Raw genomic sequence first — 22,620 nt, forward strand, 5'->3', positions numbered from 1 at the left:
GGACATGTAAAACTTAAAAGTACACAGGCTGTAATGGCAGGTCTGAGACATGTTCTAAGGGGCTCCTTAAGTGGGTGGCATAATAAGGAAAGGCGCAAGATCCATGGATAACATCAAACAGATTGCCCAGAAAAGAGCGTATTCTGAAGGGGCTAATAATTTTTTTATTTACAAATGAATAGAGACAGTTTCCCCAGAGAGATGCCCCCTGGGAAGGGGGCAACATATTATGGCAAGCGTGGCCACTACACCCCAAATATGGTGGTCTTCCTACAAAGAAATGGAGTGGGACCCCATTTGCCTTGCTAGCAATAAGGCCTAGGTAACAGGGCCCAAGCAATAGCTGGCAAGAGTTTTTTTGCTGTTTTTTTTTTAACACAAAGGGGCAGAAAGCCTGCTTTCAGCCTCTGGTCTAGATGTGATGGCCTAGTGGAGTGGGAAGAGCAGACAGGCTGCTTTTCAGGACTGTAGGTATCATTGGTGCAATTGCCCAGTGGTATGAGGAGCCAACTAACCCCCCCCCCCTTACTAACCTTCCTTGGTTACATTAGGGCCCATTACACACTTACTGTGCAACTGTTGAATTGGACGTCAAAGCAACGGCCTAAAGGAGTGGAAAACTGAGGCAGAAGACACCTTAGTTTGGGTTTCAGTTCGATGCAGATAGGGGGATGGGGCAAAATGGGGACCCATGTTTTTAACAAGGGTAGAGGAGACTGCCTGCTTCTGAAGGCAGTAGCTGTCATTAGTGAAGCAGGTGCAGCAACCCTGGGGCCCAGATGTCTGTCGGGTCCACTGCATCACAATTATGGCTATCCTACTTAGCAAAATGGGCATGGGTACATTTTTTTCTGAAAGGGACAGAATGGAGAGAAAGGCCAGGCATGCTGAGGAATGGGTAAAATAGGGAGTAGCGATACCCTGATACTGAGTGCCGCAGCTATCATTTGTGCAGCAGGTGCAGTTGCACTGGAGCTCAGGAGTGTCGAGGGCTCACAAAACCCCACTTATGGGGAGCAGCGATTTTTGGTCTATTTACGTGTTTGTTTAATGAATTTGCTCTTTTAAAAAATCTCACATTTAGTGCGGATTATAAACTGGAGAAAAAGTACCCCTGAATCTAATAATCCTCGCCCTCTGCATTCATCCCTAACCCCCTGCTCCCGAATCCTTGCCATAGAATTTTGGGGAGGGGTGCAACTTCAAAACATTTTGCTTACAGGGACTAGGAGCAAAAAATGTATGAAGATGTTTGCCTTAAGGTATGAAAGATAGCAAATGGGATATGAGGTACAAACAGTATTTCTCCAGGAACTGTGGGAACTACTAGAACATCCTTCAGGGAATATCTGTTGAAAATCGATCGTGATATTATATGTATATTTACAAAGGAAAAGACTTATTGGAAATTAAACCACCAAGAGAATTAAAGACTAGGAGAATCCAGGCATTGTGAAAAAACAATACTTAACATGAATACATGTTATGGCTCACTACAATCAACCTACAATAAACAGTTTAACAAAACGTCCATGTGGTGTCATTCTGTGACATTGACTCACCCAATTACAAGGCACAATTCACAAATATTTTGTGAGCTTAAATTGAATTTAGGTGTGCAGAAAAGTAATCTGTGGGCATACAATCCATTTAGAGATCAGGGTTTAGTGTGGATTCTGTATGCAGGGGGAGCATGGTTTGGCACAGAATCTAGTGGTACAGCACATTTTTTTGATTTATGATCCTTTAGCCTAAGGGGGAAGCATGGGGTTAGGAAGGGTATAGGATGGCCATGCAAAATGCATAGAAAACCCACAAATCTTGTGAATACTGATAACATTTGGCTATTCCAACCCCTGAAACACACTTAAACGTACCAATAAAAAAGGCAGGAACACATTTGTCACTTTTTAGGAAATGTTCGGGAACGGTAACATATTTTATGGAACTGTCCTGCCTGAAATCCGAAGCCCTCAACCAGATCTTCCAGCAGGGCATGGATGGATTGCTGATAGCAGTCTCCCACTGTCTCTAAAACCACCTCCATCCAGGCTGACAGCTGGTCAGAGGTAAACATCGTCCATCGGTTTCCATGCGGTAGGCCTATCGGGGCAGCGCTGGGGCGTACAGAAGCACCTCCCCTTTTTTGGCCACGCAGCATTTCCAGCACTGCAGGGCGGTCGATTGTAGCAGGGATTGATGGGTAATTATCACTGCTGGGTCTAGCATTCTAGCTAATAATAGTGTTGTGCGGTCGCTGGTTTTCGTCAAGTCTGTCCCTTCTGGGCCTGTGCCCTCTAGCCATTGTGCACGCGCCATTGTAGTTGGGCAGCTAGAAAGTAGAGTTCGAAGGTTGGTATCCCCAGCCCTCCATCCATCATAGTGCGTTGCAGCATTGCCAGGGACACCCTCCGACGCCCCCTTTTCCATATAAGATCTTGCAGCAGGGCATCTATTTGCTTGAACCACCCAGCGGGCACCAGAATCGCGAGTTAAATAAAGAAATACAAAAGGCGTGGCAGCATGACCATCTTTGCCAGGGACACTCGCACCATTGTTTGGAAGGCGCAAGGAGCACCAGCAGGGTACACATGATCGAAGGGCTCAAAGCGCTCTTCCCAGGTAACCCTCTCTTGAGTCCTCCAAGGAGTGGAAGTTATGTATCCCTAGGTATTTGAAGGAGGAGGCCCAACTGAGGTACAGTGGAAGATCTAGGGGGCGTGGAAGGTTCGGGGAAATGGGGGACAGGTAGATCTTGCTTTTATTAACCTTTAGGCCAGACACACGTTCAAATCTGCTGAAGAGCCAAGCGCCACTTCAGAACCTTGTACGCTTCATTAAGATAGATCAGGAGATCATCTGCATAAAGTAAAATGATATGATCCAATTGTCAGGTCTACCCCTTCGCCTCCCTGTCAGAACAATGCTGCCAAGGGAAATAAAAGGGGTGACAGTGGGCACCCCTGTCAGGTGCCACGGAAGATCGGATATTGCGCGGATACCATTTTGCCTGTTCTAACTCTGGCCGTGGGGTGTTCATATAGTACTTTGACCCATTTTATCTTCCAATCCCATGTGTTGCATAATTTCTCATAGGAAATCCCACCATACAGTGTTAAAGGCCTTCTCAAGGTCTATTGATAGGAGGGCTGCCCCAGGAAAAAGTTTCACCCAGTGATGGTAAAGCACCAAATACAGTCTGCGTAGGTTAAAGGATGTGTTACGGGCAGGAATAAAGCCATTCTGATCTGGGTGGATTAGTGTCGACATGTGTGGTAATAGGCGGAGCGCTAATATTTTGCTAAGGATTTTGAAATCCATATTAAGCGTGGAGAGGGGTCGGAATTCTGTAACGTTGGCTCCCTGAGTGGCTGGGATCACTATGGCGACTCTCGTAGATGCAGGGAGCTGTCCAAGTCTTAATGTTTCTGCATATAAGGTCCCTAGGTGGGGGCCAGTTTCTGCACGTATACTGAATAAAATTCAGCGGGGAGACCATCTGGGCCCGGGGTCTTGCCTGTGACCATACTCCTAATGGCTGCCTCGATTTCCTGGATTTCTATTGGTCCGCCTAAAGTTTCTCTTTCCTGCCGGTCCAGTCTTTTAAGAGGGAGCAATGACAGAAAAGTTTGTTGCTCCTCCCGGGGTACTTTTGGGGGCCCTTTATATAAGAAGTCATAATAGTCTATAAACAGGGCTTTAATGGCCTCTGGGTCGTGAACAGAGTAATTTGCGCTCGTGCGAACATGTGTGATTGGGGAGCCATGTGTCTATGGTCTAATTAGCCAGGCCAGTAAGCGTCCAGGTCTGCCTTCTTCCTCCTGCACTCTAGTGAGGTACCCCCTTGTAGTCGTGGCACCTCAATCTTTCAAGGGCCTCATGGTACAATACTCATGTGTCCTTCAACAGTTCCTGGTTAGCAGTGTTTGAGCATTTCATATTGTCTAGTTCATGTAATTTGTCTTCTAGGGCTCTCAGTTCTTGGTGTAGTTCCTGCTGAGCACCAATCGACTGTCCCATACAGAACCCCCTTGTCACTACCTTAAACGCCCCCCACTCGACCAGTGTCGTGGATGCTGTATGTGCATTAGTGGAAAAGTAGGTGTCAATGGTCATGCTCAGGGATTCCCGGGAGCTGGGATCTTCCAGCATCAATGGGTTAAGTCGCCACAATGGGATCAGTGGGAGCTTCCCCAGGGCTGGAAGGACAATAATAATGGACTATGATCTGAGATGGTGCGTCCCAGATATTCCATACATGTAATGGACTGTCCTAGGCTGGAGGAACACAGGAAGGCGTCTATCCTAGTATTTAACTGGTGCGGGGAAGAGTAATATGAATAATCTCGGTCATATTGATTTAGTGTCCTCCAAACGTCTTCCAACCCCCAGTGTCCCATCCAGGCCCTCAGAGCCACCGCTGTGCAGTGAGCCTGGGCTCCCGGCAGTAGGGGGAGTGACGATCCAATGTGATGTTAGCTACGCAGTTAAAATGACCTCCTAAGATCATGTCTGCCCTTGTCATTCCCGCTATACGGGCTGAGAGGTCCTGAAGGAAGAGTCCCTGCTCCTGGTTAAGGGCGTATATGGTGCGCAGGGTGAACTTGCGTCCGAGCAACCTTCCTCTCACAAATATATTTCTACCCTCCCTGTCTACAAAGGTATGTAGGGGTTCAAAGGGTACTCCTGCACGTATCCAAACTAACACTCTCCTTGCACATGCAGAGTATGTGGTCACATAGATCTGCCCCCTCCAACGTCTATGCAATTTCTCCACTTCAGTCTGTATAAGATGTGTCTCTTGCAGTAGGGCAATATGTACCCCCCTCCTCCGTAGGTATCTATGTATATTACGTTGTTTGGATACCGACCCCATCCCCTTGATATTCCATATCCTGAATTTCAGCGTGCAAGGTGTGGATGCCATTTGCAGGAGATCAGTCCCCTCTTCTACCCGCCACCCCCACAGCCCTCCCTCAGACCCCTCAAATCAGGCTAGCACCTCTCCAATAGCAAAACAGAACAATACAAATGAAAACAAACACCCAACAAGGCCAAACTCCCTTTCCCCAGAGCAGTCTGGCAACGGGCAGTGGCCCAAACCGTGAACTGTGCATCAGACGTCACAGGAGAAATCAAACAGGCTTGGGCGTGGCCTTCTAGGTAGAGACAGGGTGCTATACACAGGTTATGGTGTTCAAGCCGGCCCGCAGCGGCCCATACATCAGCAATGTCCAGTTCGGCAACACACATTGCCAACAGAGTGACCCACACTGCTTCTCGGTGCGATCTTATCTGCACAAGCACTTTACTTATAGGTCGTCAGTAGTCCGAGGGATAATTGTCGGCAATGGGATACTATCTGCCCGAGAGGAATCTGAGTCAGAGTCTCTTGTTACCTTCACTGAAGGCGAACCTCTGACTAATGGAGAGTCTTTAAGCTTCATGATCTCGGCCACAGTCTCAAGTGCCGGATAGGTTCAGTTTCTTCGATGGTCTCAATTTGGATGGCCTCCTGGCCCTCTTCCCAAAGCATTGGTTTCGGTCCGAGACAGCAGTTTCTGCCTTCAACAGTGGATTCCCAGACTTGTAGATTTCGATCCACTCCCAGGCTGCCCCAGGATCTTCACAGAAGTATGTCTTTCCATCTAGCTGTACGCGGAGCTTAGCAGGGAATATCAAAGAGTATTGCAAGCCCTCTTCCCGCAACGCTCTCTTAACTACAGCGAATGAGGCCGTACGCCGTTGCACCTCTGGCGCGTAGTCAGGGAAGATGGATACCTTACTGTTATCAACCACGAATGGGCCATCTGTTCTTGCTTTCTGCAGGAGGGTATCCCTGTCTCTGAAGTGCAAGAGCCTCGCCACCACCGGACGTGGCGGTCCGCCGGGCAGATGTGGACAGCCAGGGACTGGATGGGCTCTTTCGAGAGTGTAGAAGGTGGATAGGCCCTCTGGGGCTACCACTGTGCTGAGCCAGGTTTCAAGAAAGGTTTGCATGTTTTTGCTCTCTGTTCCTTCAGGTGGTTCGGTCACTTGGATGTTATTCCTCCTGTTTCGTCCTTCTGCATCCTCTGTCCTGCATTCCAAGGTGCAAACTCGTTCAGACAGTTCCTTGACTTGGTGCGTGGGGCGAAATTCAGCAATGGAAGCTTCCGCCACTCCCACTCTCTCTGCTAATTTACGATGTTCCCTGCCCCACTGACACCGTACTTATATCGTGGTAAAGGATAGATTTGGTGTCTGCAATAGCTGGCAGTAACTTGGCTAATTGCTGTTGCACTGGATCTGTTGGGGCCTCCTGCTGTTGTTCAGCGGTGTCATCTTCTTCTTCCACCGGCACTCCGGTCGTCTTTGCCATAGCCTCCCCATCATTGTGACATGCAGGGGACCAGGGACGCCTGTGGAGCGTCAAAAGTGACAATCTGTGAGCAGTGATCCTTCAGGCCCACCCCGCCATCAGTTGCTCCCAAGCCTCCTTTATGTAGTGTGGTTAAGCGGCCACTGGCGGGTGGAACTCCACTCACCTTCCCTCACAGCTGGACAGCACAAGACAAGACCACTGTCAGATGGCTCTAATAGACAGGACCCTGATACAGCCCGGAGTCCCTAGGACGTCATATGCAAGGCAGCCAGGTGTAGGGATTGTTTATGGTCTTCTTGCTACAAGTCCATGTGTAAGACACCAGAGTGGTTGTGGGTCCAAGCCCACGCCAATGAGATATCGTCCATCGTGTTCTCCCCGGGTTTGTGGCGTAATACCTCACGTGCCAGTACAAGATATCCGGGTGGTTTTGTAGAGCCTGAAGACTCTGGTTTCCAATGGCAGAGAGCCTCAGGGCCAGGAGGGCTCCACCGGGTCCAGTATGGCAGCGGACCAGACTCCGCCCTGTCCACCAGTCTCTGCCAGCCGTAGGCCCCTGGGCTCCCTCACAGTTTTACTCTCGTTCTTCTTCCATAGGGTTTTAGCACCTCCGCTGGCTTACAAATACCACGTCGGTCTTGCAGCTTCTTGTTGTGTTCTATCAGGGAGCCCACAGAGTCGCAATCAGAGGGGGAGCCGTCTCCGGTTCTTGTCGAAGTAAAGTCTGGGATGTCGGGCATGGACCCGCCTCAGGCCGGTGTGGATTTGCGGCCCGAGGCCACAATTTTGCGGGTCTCGGTCTCCTGCAGTTCACAGCTGCGGTGCTGGAAAGAGAGCCAATTGCGGAGTGGCGGCTGGCTTCTTCAGGGTGTAGGGCTCTACGAGTCTATTAGGATGTCAGATCTCCATCTTCGGTCGCCCTGTAAGATTAAAAATTTCAGGAGTGTTATCAGGCCGGCGCAGAGTGACAGGCTCATGCGTCTGCCATCTTTGGCTTCCAAGCCACACCTCCAAATTAACACGAGATTCCAGACTCGTATGTCTAAACCTGCTACAATATACCATACTGACACTAAACGTAGTAGCAATACTCCAGGTGAAAGACTGCAAACTAGACACATTATTTAATATTAAACCTTCAGAACTTCACTTGCAAGTAGACCAGGGGGTGCCACCATCTTGGTAATGCTGGACCTGTCAGAGGTATTTGACACCACATCACCCTCCTGCCTGGTCCAGAGACTATCAGGTGGGGTTGAAGCCACGGCTCTGGACCTTCTCTGTTCCTTCCTGACGGATAGAGTCCAAATAGTCAGTTGCGGAAAATTTAGAGCTGGAGCTTTCAAGCTCCCCTGTGGTGTTCCAGAGCGGTCTTCCCTCATCCCCACTCTATTTAATTTGTATGGTTCCCCCCTAGCGGAGTTGGTGCGCTCATTCGGTTTCCAGGTCCTATCCTATGCGGGCAACACTCAAATTATTGTTTCCATATAGAACAATCTGCCGCTGGTAGCAGATAAGTTTAAATGATGTATGAATGGCATCATTATCTGGATGAAGGACAACTGCTAAAAATTAAATGCTGGAAAAAACGGAGATTCTGTTTTTTAGGGTGCAAAATTCGGTGTGGTCCGAACTTGGGAGGCCAGAGACATATGGCCCTTCACCATCTCTGGTTGAATCTGCTAAAACCTTGGGGGTCATTTAGAATAGTGTTCCAGTAGTGCACCGCTAAAAGACTGCTAAGATCATCCTCTCTTAGAAAAGTGACTTTTCCCAGATTCCGCAACAAAAAGGGGTGGCCGTTCCTTCTTGGTAGCAGCGGCAAGATTATGGAACACTTTGCCTGTACATATTGCGGCTCTGGACTCCTATTCGGTGTTACGCAAGCAACTTAAAAACCTGGCTCTTTTCTAATCCATGAGTGTAGTTCCTTGGTTTCCTTACTTGCACTAGTGCTTTGACACCTTTGGGTTTAGTGCCCTTAACAAATATAATTCCATTGTAATACAGAACTAGGCACACTACTCCATATAATGTCGTACAACATCCTTTCTCTGCTGGTTCTTTTATCTCTCCTTTTATGCACCATGATTAATTTGGCACCCCAGAGGCCTTTTGAGATCTTTTATCAACATTGCTGTCAGCCAATATCCAAATGTAAACATGCTTAAGATTAAGTGAAACTTGTACTGCTCACCTGAGCTATACTTGTTCTTTGTGTTAGAGAATCTTGGTAAAATCTTTTCACTGTAGAAAGCATTGTCAATGCTTGGTAAAAGAGTATTTGACAGGTATGCCAAGATAAAGTAGTAGAGATGTCATTTATTTTTAAACTTATAATGATGCAGAGTTGCTCTTCGTCCATACACCCACAACACTGAATATATTTAATATTTAGTGTATTACAGGCTGTGTGCCGCACAGGGGTGCTATACCTTCTGACCAGTATGTTCAGTAACATGCTTGTCTCATGAGGTGTACTAGCAGTCTTATTGGTTCGATTTCAAAATGTCATATGCACCACCAATCTCCGTAACCAATACCCGTTTAATGATCCCTGAGCCGCGTTACCTGACAGATCTAGTTTGGCCTCTCACCCAACGTACAGCGCTTGAACCCATACAGTGATGCTCCTTTTGTTTATCAGTTGTTACTCCGGGTGTGCATCTAAAGCAGTTGAACAGAGAAGGCAAAAAGAAGTTTAGGGTAATTCATTTTGTTAGGCATGGGGAGATTAACTGATTTGCCCAGAATCGCAGGATGCCGCTGCTCGAACCCGGTTCCCCAGCTTTGAGGACGATGCTGTAGCCGTTAAACCACATCCTCTCCGTGTCTAGTACTCCTCCTCATTGGTATACCGGTCAGCATTGTGTAAGGAGTGAGGAACGCTGACCCATGAGTGACTTACGATACTTAGAGTCTTAATTAAAGTTTGGCAGATCGGATACTTTATAAAAAAGTAAAGGATATCATGTTCGCCATATTATAGGTGACGCAGGCTATAAAGCACTTGTAATACAGCTGATGGGTTAACTGCCACGTTTGTGACGCAGTATCCCGTCCTCCAAACAAGGCATATAGAACCTTCATTCATTCTTTCATAATAAATGTATCACCCCTGTCTTGTCGGTTAAGAAGCAATTCAAGACAAAGGGCCAGATGTACGACCTGTTTTTGCATACGCAAATGGGTTTGCGACCCGTATGCGCATGCAAAAACCTCATGGGCCATGTACAAAGCCTATTTAGCGAGTCGCAATTTATTTGCGACTTGCTAAATAGGTTTCGCGACTTGCTAATAGGAAGGGGAGTTTCCTTCCTAATAGCGACCTCAAAGGTATGTACCAATGTTTTGCGACCGCAATTGCGACTCGCAAATTACCACTCTCTTCAAGAGGGTGGTAATGCAGTCACAATTTGGAAGGGGTCCCCAGGGAACCCCTTCCACTTTGTAACTGGCTCTAAAAATATTTTTTAAAGGCAGGCAGTGATCCCAGGGACCGCTACCTGCCCTTAAAAAATTAAACGAGAACGTTTCATTTTTTTCTTTTTTAAATGCATCCTATTTTCCTTTAAGGAAAACGGGCTGCATTAAAAAAAAATGCGTTACCTAAAAGCAGTCCCAGACATGGTGGTCTGCTGAGCCCAGGCCCCGTCATTCCTATTAATATTAATGAGCCTCGCAATTTGCGACCCCATTGGGAATCGCAAACAGTGTTAAACACACTGTTGTACATGGCAAATTGCACCTCGCAAATTGCGACTTGCTAATCAGTCACAATTTGTGAGGCTCAATTTTGCTGGTCGTACATCTAGCCCCAAAAGTCTAGCTATCCAAAAATCCACCTATTCAAAAATGAATAGAAATGCTGTGTAGGCATACAGTCAATGGACAGGTGGGGAAGAGAGACATCCACACTAAATAGATAACCACACACCATACAAGTGAAGATAACTAAATACTGTACCGGGTATGCCAGGTGAAAAGAATATAGTGCAGTACGAATGAAAAAACTGCAAGAAATAAAGCAAAAGTTAAAGAGAAAAGCTTTATGTTTTCACAGTACAATAACTGAACTGTGACACTGAAACCAGTGCTTAACTAAAGATGCAGTATGGAGGACATGCCACAGTTTTGGGAGATATGGGAGCGGTGCACATTTTCCTATAGAAGGTTTTTTTTTGCTCAAGCCTTGTCCTGTTTACTTTCCTGTTACTGTATACAAGATCAAGGCATTCCTCAAAAATAAGTCAACGCAAAGGAACAAGGTGAGCCAATAGTAATGTACATGAATAAGGTAATTTGTCAAGCTGTAATTTTTTTTAACACAAAAAGTCATTTCATAATTATTGATAATAGTTAAAGTTTTCAATATACAAAGCTAGAATCGCCTAGTCAAGCATCTTCTTTACAGTGCTATACAGACAAACTGCCAAAAAAAACACTATATATGAAAATAATGTATTTTTGCATTATTATTATTAGTCCTCAGAGACATACCAAAGTTTTGTGGAAATCCATTAAGATTGGCGATTTCAAGTGGAGTAAAGTATCTCAATTTTAGGGATGATAAATTTGTGAGCTTCTCCTCCTCTGGTAACGTCTCCAGTGCCTTAAAAGCGGAGTCAACCTGCAGAGAAATATTTACCAGGATATTCAACTTTATGAATGATTTATTAGAAATTCATTCCCAAGACGTTAATACATCATCAGCAAATAATGCATGGAATAAAACTACTTAGGAAAGAAAATTTTGTTTTCAAGACGATTAATTATAAGGTTTAGATTACGAAGACTGCTACATTCTTGCCACCTAAAAGAAATTCTATGCAACAACAAATAAATAGAAAGAAGTGGCCAACTTGTAATTGTTTTAAAAAAAAAAATTCAGCTAAGAAATGTGCATTTCTGAGATCTGAGCACTAACTGTTAATAAGTAAGCAAATAAAACAGACATTCATTAGAAGGTACTCACCACAGTAGCCTTCCAATTGGTAGCCCCAAGACCCTCTCACCCCAGAGTCATGAGATTTCCTAAACCGCAAGCAAGATGGTCCTACCATACCCCCCGTTAAACTCCACCTCCCTATTGCATGCTCCCAGACTTCCATCCCTTTTTCTCTGCCCCCATCACAGGTACACAAAGAGGGGGTGGTGAGTGGTGAAGTCATCCAGAAACGAGACTTTAAGGACTTCAAAAGCCACTACAGTGTGGAAATTGTAATTATTGCCACCCAAGGTCTTCCTTCCTCCAGGCTCACAGAAAGGATGCAAGTGTAAATTTAAAAGTGAGTGAGGAGGCAACCTTAGTGTAAGAACTGACCCCAGCAGGTTTTGAGAGAGTCTTACCTACTCAACATCAGATCATGAAAGGAGATAGAGACAGGACTTTAGGGACTAATGTTCTCCTAGGTCAGTGTCTTTAAACTTCTTATTGAATCTGTGCCAAGGGTGCTTAGTCCAGCCTTGTGCAGTGGTCAACCTTGTACATCGCGCGGCATGACACACAGTCATCTTGCGAACTAGTTATGGCAGACCTAACTTCCAAAGAAGTACTGGGTCTAGCCCAACTAGTTCTTTTTGTTAACATTTGTGTTTCCCTTTTTCAACGGCGTTGAGATACTTGTCTAGTTATGCTACTACATATGACCCATCCTGATTTTCTTCTCTCCCTGGAATGGTTTTCGTACTGAAAATGTAATAACTAATGTTTAAAAATTGAGTATTGACCATGGAGCTCTTTGGTCCATGCTCACTCAATAAAAGTATTTACAGTGGGCAGCTGGGTCCTATTAACAGCACTGAAGTTTCAGGTAAAATTATCACCTTGGTGCATGGTACACGAATATGGTTATGGTTACTGAGCACCAGTAAAGTTCAGTCCTTTTGGTCACACGATGTTCTGAAGATAGAGGTTCAACCTGGAAACAATACCCCCGAACAGCCATACAGAGGCACCCCAATATACCTTTTTTGTTGCTATATCTCTTTCTATCCACCTCTTCAACTATCTTACGTATCTCTTGGTCTTGAAGAGTTACTTCAGCGTTTGTGACGCAAACTAATGTGATAACCAACATGATACAATATGAGAAAACCAAAGACCCTCTTTAGGGTGTTGATGTTTGGGTTCTTACCTTCCACTGTGTTCTACTCCCCAGGATTACTTTGCACTTGTAATGTCAAGAAGGGTGCATCTCCACAGTGTTATTCTCTGGTCTGATAAACTTCGATTATAAGTCTTTCTCTTTTTTAAGATCTGACTAGGACCTCACAAGAAAACGCTGAACCATGTGTTCAGAGGAGTTTGTAAGGGGATGGAATTTCAAGTCAGTCAATCATAACTGCATAGGATGTTTAGCGGATGTGTTAATTACAGCACATCAGCAATTTTCTCCAGAGATGTTTTGCCTAGAAAAAAGCCTGTTAAAATCTTTTGGAGCACAATTTCCTGAAAAAAGGCCAAACATCCAAAACATGGTGCACTAAATATTACACCCACGTTATGTCTCATTTCTAGGGCCAATACTTGGAGTAGGAGGCATGTACCGCAGCTAATAAACACCCTAACTAGGGGTAGAGTTATTTAACAGGTGCACTAAACACACCACCCTATTCCTCCAAATCAAATGCATTAAAGTTTTGTTCGTGGCGAATGAAAAACTGAACTGCATTGATCTACTAACATAAAAAACTGTTTTCATTCCTGTGTTGACCTACAAATCAGCAGCATCTTGACATTTACAAAGACTTAGCCTGATTCATTGTGGGATCTACATAGATAGACGAGTACGAGTCTGTCATACCACCTTTATGGGTACTGATGTATGTGTGAGGACCACAGTGGCGCTCTTATTATGTTTTGTGCAGCGCATTGGTGTAAATTAACCTAATAAAAAGTAAGATATAGGACAATTTGATATTGGGGTTGGGGTCTGCACACTAGACACCAAGGATGAAGAAAAACACAAAAAAGAAGAGATGGGGATGTCCCATTCTGGCATTGGGCCTTGCACCCATGGTATTTCTGTCCCCTGGTGGGTAGACTGGGGAGTGAGCCCCACTCTAGAACGACATTAAAGCCCACTAGACACTTGGGGAAATAATGTCAAATGAATAGAGGCATGGGGGCAATCTACCCTGGCATTAGGTTGTGCCCCATCTCCGATACGGCTCAAACAGTGTTTGTTAACTTCCTGGGTAGCAGAATGGGGGTGTTTTCGCCAATCTGCCCTACCGAGGACACATAATGCAAAAACAACAATTGATGGACAGAATGCAGAACAATGTCATACATTCAGCCCAGTACAGAGATCTGGGCCTAAATCCATTGTTTTTTTGCTCACCATGCCGTTCCAGCTTGAACCCAGCCATATGCAAATCAGTCTTGACCCTGTGCCTCATGGGAACAGTCCAGCCTGAACTGCCAAGCTAGGTCCTCCCTGGACTGGAAACAAGCATCCTAGGACCGGTTTCAGGGTTTCACCCCTCTTCAGCCAGGATAGCTTGATTCCAGTGGCATGGGGAGCAAGGGACCCACGTCTGGGCATACCCTTCCCACTCGGGGTGACAAATGCAAAAACAACAATTGATGGACAGAATGCAGAACTATGTCATACATTCACCCCAGTACAGAGATCTGGGCCTAAATCCATCGTTTTTTTGCTCACCATGCCGTTCCAGTTTGAACCCAGCCATATGCAAATCAGTCTTGACCCTGTGCCTCATGGGAACAGTCCAGCCTGAACTGCCAAGCCAGGTCCTCCCTGGACTGGAAACAAGCATCCTAGGACCGGTTTCAGGGTTTCACCCCTCTTCAGCCAGGATAGCTTGATTCCAGTGGCATGGAGAGCAAGGGACCCACGTCTGGGCATACCCTTCCCACTCGGGGTGACAAATGCAAAAACAACAATTGATGGACAGAATGCAGAACAATGTCATACATTCACCCCAGTACAGAGATCTGGGCCTAAATCCATCGATCTTTTGCTCACCATGCCGTTCCAGTTTGAACCCAGCCATATGCAAATCAGTCTTGACCCTGTGCCTCATGGGAACAGTTCAGCCTGAACTGCCAAGCCAGGTCCTCCCTGGACTGGAAACAAGCATCCTAGGACCGGTTTCGGGGTTTCACCCCTCTTCAGCCAGGATAGCTTGATTCCAGTGGCATGGAGAGCAAGGGACCCACGTCTGGGCATACCCTTCCCACTCGGGGTGACAAATGCAATAACAACAATTGATGGACAGAATGCAGAACAATGTCATACATTCACCCCAGTACAGAGATCTGGGCCTAAATCCATCGTTTTTTTGGTCACCATGCTGTTCCAGTTTGAACCCAGCCATATGCAAATCAGTCTTGACCCTGTGCCTCATGGGAACAGTCCAGCCTGAACTGCCAAGCCAGGTCCTCCCTGGACTGGAAACAAGAATCCTAGGACCGGTTTCGGGGTTTCACCCCTCTTCAGCCAGGATAGCTTGATTCCAGTGGCATGGAGAGCAAGGGACCCACGTCTGGGCATACCCTTCCCCCTCGGGGTGACAAATGCAAAAACAACAATTGATGGACAGAATGCAGAACAATGTCATACATTCACCCCAGTACAGAGATCTGGGCCTAAATCCATCGTTTTAGTGCTCACTTTGCCACTGGATTCAAGCAAGCCTGGCTGAAGACGGCTGAAATGCCAGAAACCGGTCCTAGGAAGCTTGTTTCCGGTCCAGGGAAGGCATGGCTTGGCAGTTCGGGCTGGACTGTTCCCATGAGGCACAGGGTCAGACTGATTTGCATATAGCCATGTCTGAACTGGGGTGGCAGAGTGGGCTAAAGAACGGTGATGGATCAAACCCAGATCTGTTGACTGGGTGTGAGTGTTTGATTGGTTCTGATGCTCCGTCCATCACCACTTCCTTTTGTACCGCTTTGTTCGCCATAAGTTGGCAGGGTATGCTCAGACGTGAGTCCCTTGCTGACTTTGCCACTGGATTCAAGCAAGCCTGGCTGAAGACGGCTGAAATGCCAGAAACCGGTCCTAGGAAGCTTGTTTCCGGTCCAGGGAAGGCATGGCTTGGCAGTTCGGGCTGGACTGTTCCCATGAGGCACAGGGTCAGACTGATTTGCATATGGCCATGTCTGAACTGGGGTGGCAGAGTGGGCTAAAGAACGGTGATGGATCAAACCCAGATCTGTTGACTGGGTGTGAGTGTTTGATTGGTTCTGATGCTCCGTCCATCACCACTTCCTTTTGTACCGCTTTGTTCGCCATAAGTTGGCAGGGTATGCTCAGACGTGAGTCCCTTGCTCACTTTGCCACTGGATTCAAGCAAGCCTGGCTGAAGACGGCTGAAATGCCAGAAACCGGTCCTAGGAAGCTTGTTTCCGGTCCAGGGAAGGCATGGCTTGGCAGTTCGGGCTGGACTGTTCCCATGAGGCACAGGGTCAGACTGATTTGCATATGGCCATGTCTGAACTGGGGTGGCAGAGTGGGCTAAAGAACGGTGATGGATCAAACCCAGATCTGTTGACTGGGTGTGAGTGTTTGATTGGTTCTGATGCTCCGTCCATCACCACTTCCTTTTGTACCGCTTTGTTCGCCATAAGTTGGCAGGGTATGCTCAGACGTGAGTCCCTTGCTCACTTTGCCACTGGGTTCAAGCAAGCCTGGCTGAAGACGGCTGAAATGCCAGAAACCGGTCCTAGGAAGCTTGTTTCCGGTCCAGGAAAGGCATGGCTTGGCAGTTCGGGCTGGACTGTTCCCATGAGGCACAGGGTCAGACTGATTTGCATATGGCCATGTCTGAACTGTGGTGGCAGAGTGGGCTAAAGAACGGTGATGGATCAAACCCAGATCTGTTGACTGGGTGTGAGTGTTTGATTGGTTCTGATGCTCCGTCCATCACCACTTCCTTTTGTACCACACTGCATAATGGGCCACGCAGTGTTTGGTTTATACCTACTGGACATGAGGGAGAAATGGTGTAACAAATTAAACAAGCATTGGCACAAATAAGTCTCGCCTTTGGGACCTTATTTGTTTAGCCAGAACTTTTGGCAATGTTGTAGAGCATTGTGGCTGCATTATGTTGAAAAGTTATAATAAAAAGTGTTAAGCATTTTTGTTACCTTTATACAAACGAAGGCGACATTATATACAACCGAAAAACCTGATGAAAAAAAGATTTTAACATAAAAAATGTCTTCTACTTTTTTTGTACTTTCACTGCTGGCAACTTCTTCCTGCCTGTTCTCATGCTTGTTTGTTATCATTTTTTTTGTTATGGGGGAGCGGGACATAAATAATGGGGGTGGAGGTTGGAAAACAGTAATTTAATTAGAACACGAGCAGCGGACGGACACTAGGGGAGAATCAACAGATGCCAGATTCCAAGTGCAGACAGACGTGATGCTTAGGTGGTGCGCTGATGCAAATTGGTGGTGGCTTATTATGTTTGGTGCTAAGGTGGTGACACTATATGGTGTGGATTGGAGATATGTTGTGGATTGTGGAGTTGAAATATTTTTTGGGGTGTGTAATTATGCGGTGTGTATTGGAAATGTGTGGAGTTGAATTGTGTGGCCTAGAACTGTGGTGTTGAGTGAAATTATGCTTAGTGAAATTGTGTAATGTTGTGGAGTGCATTTAAGTGGATTGGTGCTATGTGGTATAGAGTTCATTTATGTGGAGGGTATTTATGTTGCATTCAGTGCAGTGCGATTATGTGGCACTGAGTAGTATTATGTAGAGTGTATTTACGTTGCGTAGAGTGTAATTATGTGGCGTGTAATGTGGCACTGAGTGGTATTATGGGGAGTGTATGTTGCATTCAGTAGAGTAATTATGTGGTGAGTAATTATGTGACACTGAGTGGTATTATATGAAGTGTATGTTGCATTGAGTGCAGTATAATGATGTAGCCTATAATTATGTGGCACTGAGTGGTATTGTGTGGAGTGTATGTTGCATTCAATAGAGTGTAATTATGTGGCGTGTAATTATGTGGCACTGAGTGGTATTATTTGGAGTGCATGTTGCACTGAGTGCAGTGTAATTATGTATCATATAATTATGTGGCACTGAGTGGTATTATGTGAAGCGTATTTATGTTGCATTGAGTAGAGTGTAATTATGTGGCATATAATTATGTGGCACTGAGTAGTACTATTTGGAGTGCATGTTGCATTGAGTGCAGTGTAATTATGTAGCATATAATTATGTGGCACTGAGTGGTATTATGTGGAGTGTATTTATGTTGCATTGAGTAGAGTGTAATTATGTGGCGTGTAATTATGTGGTACTGAGTGGTATTATGGGAAGTGTATGTTGTATTCAGTTGAGTACTTATGTGGTGAGTAATTATGTGGCACTGAGTGATATTATATGGAGTGTATGTTGCATTGAGTGCAGTGTAATGATGTAGCATATAATTATGTGGCACTGAGTGGTATTGTGTGGAGTGTATGTTGCATTCAGTAGAGTGTAATTATGTGGCGTGTAATTATGTGGCACTGAGTGGTAATATTTGGAGTGTATTTATGTTGCATTGAGTTGAGTGTAATTATGTGGCGTGTAATTATGTGGCACTGAGTGGTATTATTTAGAGTGTATGTTGCATTGAGTGCAATGTAATTATGTAGCATATAATTATGTGGCAGTGAGTGGTATTATGTGGAGTGTATTTATGTTGCATTGAGTAGAGTGTAATTATGTGGCATGTAATTATGTGGCACTGAGTGGTATTATGGGGAGTGTATGTTGTATTTAGTAGAGTAATTATGTGGTGAGTAATTATGTGGCACTGAGAGGTATCATATGGAGTGTATGTTGCATTGAGTGCAGTGCAATGATGTAGCATATAATTATGTGGCACTGAGTGGTTTTGTGTGGAGTGTATGTTGCATTCAATAGAGTGTAATTATGTGGCGTGTAATTATGTGGCACTGAGTGGCATTATTTGGAGTGTATGTTGCATTGAGTGCAGTGTAATTATGTAGCATATAATTATGTGGCACCGAGTGGTATTATGTGGAGTGTATTTATGTTGCATTGAGTAGTGTGATTATGTGGCATGTAATTATGCGGTACTGAGTGAGGAGGAGACCCTTCCACGTTTAAATTTAAAACCGCCTTTGCACATGGAGAGAAAGTCGCTGAGGCGGCATCTACTGATAAAGCTTTTGTCTGTCTGTCTGTGTCTGCTTTCTCTTTCACTGTAGGCTCCGAGGAGCCGCAGTGCTGCTTTATTAAATACAACTTCTATTTGAAATGGGGTGCATGTTTAACCTGAGACTTGTACCAGCCTTCCTATATGCAGGTCGAAATGCACGTTTCACCTAATAAAGACAGTTAACCTAAATATAAACCGGAAACCTTTGTAAAGTGCAGCGTTCCGTGCCGCGCCGCTCCCAGAAGCACACAGCACAGCTGCCAGCACTCGAGTTTGTCTTAAAAGGCATGTTTTATCTCTATTTTCAAGTACTTTAACAAGGCCAGTCCTCATAATTAACCAACAAACACAACTTATCCGTCAAATGGGAGGTGAAGCATGTACACTTGAGCCGCTTCTATCTGAAAAGATAAAAACTTCGACAGTTTTAAATCAGCCTCATTTAAATAAAAAATAAACACATCCCAGAGTTCGCCCCTCTTCTGCACAGCTAACAGATAATTAGCAAAGCTTTCTTCGTTCCACAAGCAGTCAGTCGAAAACAGAAAATGAGGGGCTCCTTAAAAGTTTAAATAAGAAATAAACACATCCCAGAGTTCGCCCGTTGGTCTTTTGCCAGCTAACAGATAATTAGCAAAACCTTCTTCCTTCCAAAATCAGTCCTCATTCAATGTTTAAATAAATATAAACACATTCCAAAGTTACAAAGTGCAGCTAAAAGCAAGCCTTTCTTTGTTACAAAAGCAGTTGAAAACAGAAAAAAAAGCGAGCACCATCTGTTTGCAATTACCGCCAATGCGAAAATTGGAGACAGATAAGGTTGAACCTCGTCCGAGGACCCTAGGCCATCCAACAAACAAGGCGGGACAATCACCCACCTTGCACCAATTGCGTGCTGTGTTTTAAAAAAAGACACAGTCACAAGCCAATTGCAAGTTAGGGAAAAAAAGCACATGCATGAGCGTGTGTTTAGAATTCAAAAGCCCTACTTAAAGTCTCGCAGTGCAGCGCATGCTTTGGCTCAGGCGGGACCTAAAAAACGAAATGATGCAGAACATTGGGCCGTGCTTCCACCCCATAATGGCTCCAGTAGCCTTTCTGACCCCCTGAGCACAGATTGGGAGAGCTTACCCACAATCTTCCCCTGGGGGAGGGGGTCAGAAAGCCCACTAGACACCAAACACCAGAAATATTATTTTCAACAAAAAAACAAGGGGTGGACCCAGACATCGGGATGTACCCTCACCAAATAACAGGTCCAACAGTCTTTCTTCTCACCCAGGTAGCAGAAGGCCAACGGAGATAATGGATATTTCTAAAAAACATAAATGGGGTGGGGTTGGGCTGTCATGACAGCAGGCAGCACCCCCACCCCTAAAGGCCCAGCAGCTGGCTTTTCTGCCCCAATGGGGACTAGAGTATCCCTGTCCCATGGTAAGTGAGCGAAAATATGTGTTCTTTTGGGAGTAGCTTTGACATATGGCCTGGCAAAGAGGGGGTAAATCCCGATCTCTTGCTATGGTGGATGGCTGCACTATCTGAGCTCTGGGTCAGCCGGTTAGCAGTAAACCCTACAAGCCCTGGGCATTTCTGACACATAGAGTGCCAGGTAAATCCAAGACAGTGTTGGTTGTGTGGCTCCTATATAGTTTCTTACCCAGAATGCCCTGCAAACATCAAACTTTCACTATTTTCGTCACATTTCCCAGATTCTGTGAAGATTCACAAACTTCCTACTCAGTCAGTGTTTCGACACTATTCCCGATAAAAATGATGCTCCTCTTGTGTGGCTGGGTCGACCTACCTAAGACAAGAATGGACCAAACCACGAGCCATTCGAAAACCACATTGACTTCATATGGTCGCAGGTTTCATCTGTTGATGTCGCGGGCAATAGGCCCAGCCATACACGCTTAAGCATGAAGTGCCCCAAACATAAATAAAGGTTCAGCGTGTGGGACGGGGTCAAGTCTCAGCAAGTCAAGGGCTTAAAAAACGCCAATGGGAATAATCTGAGTGTACACTGTGCCTCAACAGAAGCATAACCATTAAACTATCAGCAACAATAAATGCCAGAGGACTCCACCCATAAATGTTATAAATGTATCGATATGAATTGAAAATATATAAGTGGCCAAAGTGTACGTTCTGAGAAGTTCATGATCGGGAGCAACAGGGGATAAGATAACCCAGGATGCTGGCTAATTATACAATCAGCTACTGCACATGATCTGAGAAGTCTGTCCCAGGGTGGAAGGTAGAAACGCAATTTGGGCATTATGCCACCAGCCATAATATACGCATTGAGCTGTCCACCTAGGAGTAGTACACGAGTACCAAAATTCCAAATTCACTAAATAACATTGAAGTACCTGGAACACAGATTTAAACGTATAGAACTGATTTTTCCTTTTCTTGGTTTTACCCAGCAGAAGCCACCTGTACCAACCATCTTCACAGAAAGAGATCTTCTCCTTCCCAGTTGCATCTCTACAGATCCCCTCTTATCCCTGGCCTTCAAAGAGCTTAATCTTATGGCTAGCTCTACTTTCGTTTCCTTTCTAATCCCCTTTGGGGATCCAGAACACATCCCATTCCAGTCCGACCTCTATCTGTCATCATACCACCCCCTCCGAATACCTCAACATTCTTTCCTTCCAGACCCCTTCTGTGCCCTTCATTTTCCCTCCGGAACGCAGCAGATTTCTACTTATAGCCTGATTTCCATAGGCACGCATCCAAGAAACCAAGCTATCTTTTCTTCACACAAGATCCCTTTCCTTCAAAGTCCCCCCTCCTCCAGGGAGGAAGAGGAAGTACCTATTGCAGGATGGATATGAATTTGTGTATAGATAGAAACTGCATAACTATGCTCTAGATTCATGTAAATCAAAATAACAAAAAGTTGTCATTTTACAATTACTAAATGAAGCTTTTAACCAATAGATCATCAACAGCATTTCCTTCCTCTAAATTATTTGTGATGTGGAAAAAAGTCTGGCTTCTAGCCTGTGCATTCCAAAGAATTTCAGATTCTCTCCAACTGGTATTATTTCTAGCATAGGTTTTCCAGCACCAGTTATATCAAAGACAAGGTGCCTACAAATAGTGGGAACAAAAATAATAGCGTGATTGAAAACAGACTACAAATATCAGACAGGAGACTTCAGTGTGTGATGTCCATGAACTGATCTGACAGCTTGAGTTTAAGGAGCAGGGTTTGGAACCAGTGAGTCCAATTCAGAAAAATCTAGATTAAAAAGCAAGAAATCTGCTCCATTACGATTACTCCTAAATTTGGGAGCACAGTTCTGTCTTTTTTGGGCCTTCACAAACAATCCTGTTATACTTCAGCAAATCTGTGAGAAACATAGATTTTCTGGTGTACTCCAAGGCATTTTTGTTTACAGAATTTCCACCAGGTGGAAAGTTCTTCCTATGTACATGAAACGTTAACATGAATTAGCAAATACTTATCCCCTGGAGAAAACACTTCTTTTAATACATCCACTATATATGTGAGCTCCTACGCCCCCTTCCCAGCTTTGAAAGATAGATCTCCCGGCCTTTCACAAAAATCCAACTTTTACGTGCTTTTCCAGGGAAATACTGAAGTCAGAGCATTAGGCCAGATGGGAGGAAAGGGTCTTTGAGTAAGCCTGGGCGAAGTTGTGGACCTGCGGAACTCCACGAAGTGACAAAAAAACTCTGCCAAACTACGTGGAATTCTGCGAGCGGTGAAGAGCTTTACATCATGCTGTTCGCGCTGATTATTCACGCTGGGTACTGTAAAATCAGCACAAACTGCATCACACGCAGCGAAAGAGGGTACAGCTTCTTTCTGACGCATGAGTAGAAGTACTGCTCAAGTGGCAGCTTCCAAATGGTGACCGGAAAGCTTCTCAACGCGCGTGTTAGCGACCATTCTCGACCGACCGTGTTGAGAAATCTCGCTGGGATGCAGTCTAGCATTGGATTTTCTTCTCTCGTGCTCGCCAACTCACGGTTGGAGAGCGCAAGCAGGAAAAAAACTCTGCTACGCGGAACTGAGTTTTTCAGAACTCCGCGTTCTACGCATAGTGCGGAGTGTG

General features: G+C 45.3%; 1 protein-coding gene across 4 annotated transcripts in view; it reads right to left on the minus strand.

Moving 5' to 3' along the window:
• The window catches only part of TRDMT1 (tRNA aspartic acid methyltransferase 1), a 203,036-nt gene that overhangs the window by 7,808 nt on the left and 172,608 nt on the right, over nt 1-22,620 (minus strand). For all 4 annotated transcript variants that reach the window (XM_085631510.1, XM_085631512.1, XM_085631513.1 and 1 more), the window contains exon 10: nt 10,865-10,994. In XM_085631510.1, coding sequence (XP_085487636.1) covers nt 10,865-10,994 — 130 coding nt within the window. The remainder of the gene's footprint in view (nt 1-10,864; nt 10,995-22,620) is intronic.

This window comes from Triturus cristatus, chromosome 10 (genome assembly GCF_964204655.1).
Source record: "Triturus cristatus chromosome 10, aTriCri1.1, whole genome shotgun sequence".
NCBI lineage: Eukaryota > Metazoa > Chordata > Amphibia > Caudata > Salamandridae > Triturus > Triturus cristatus.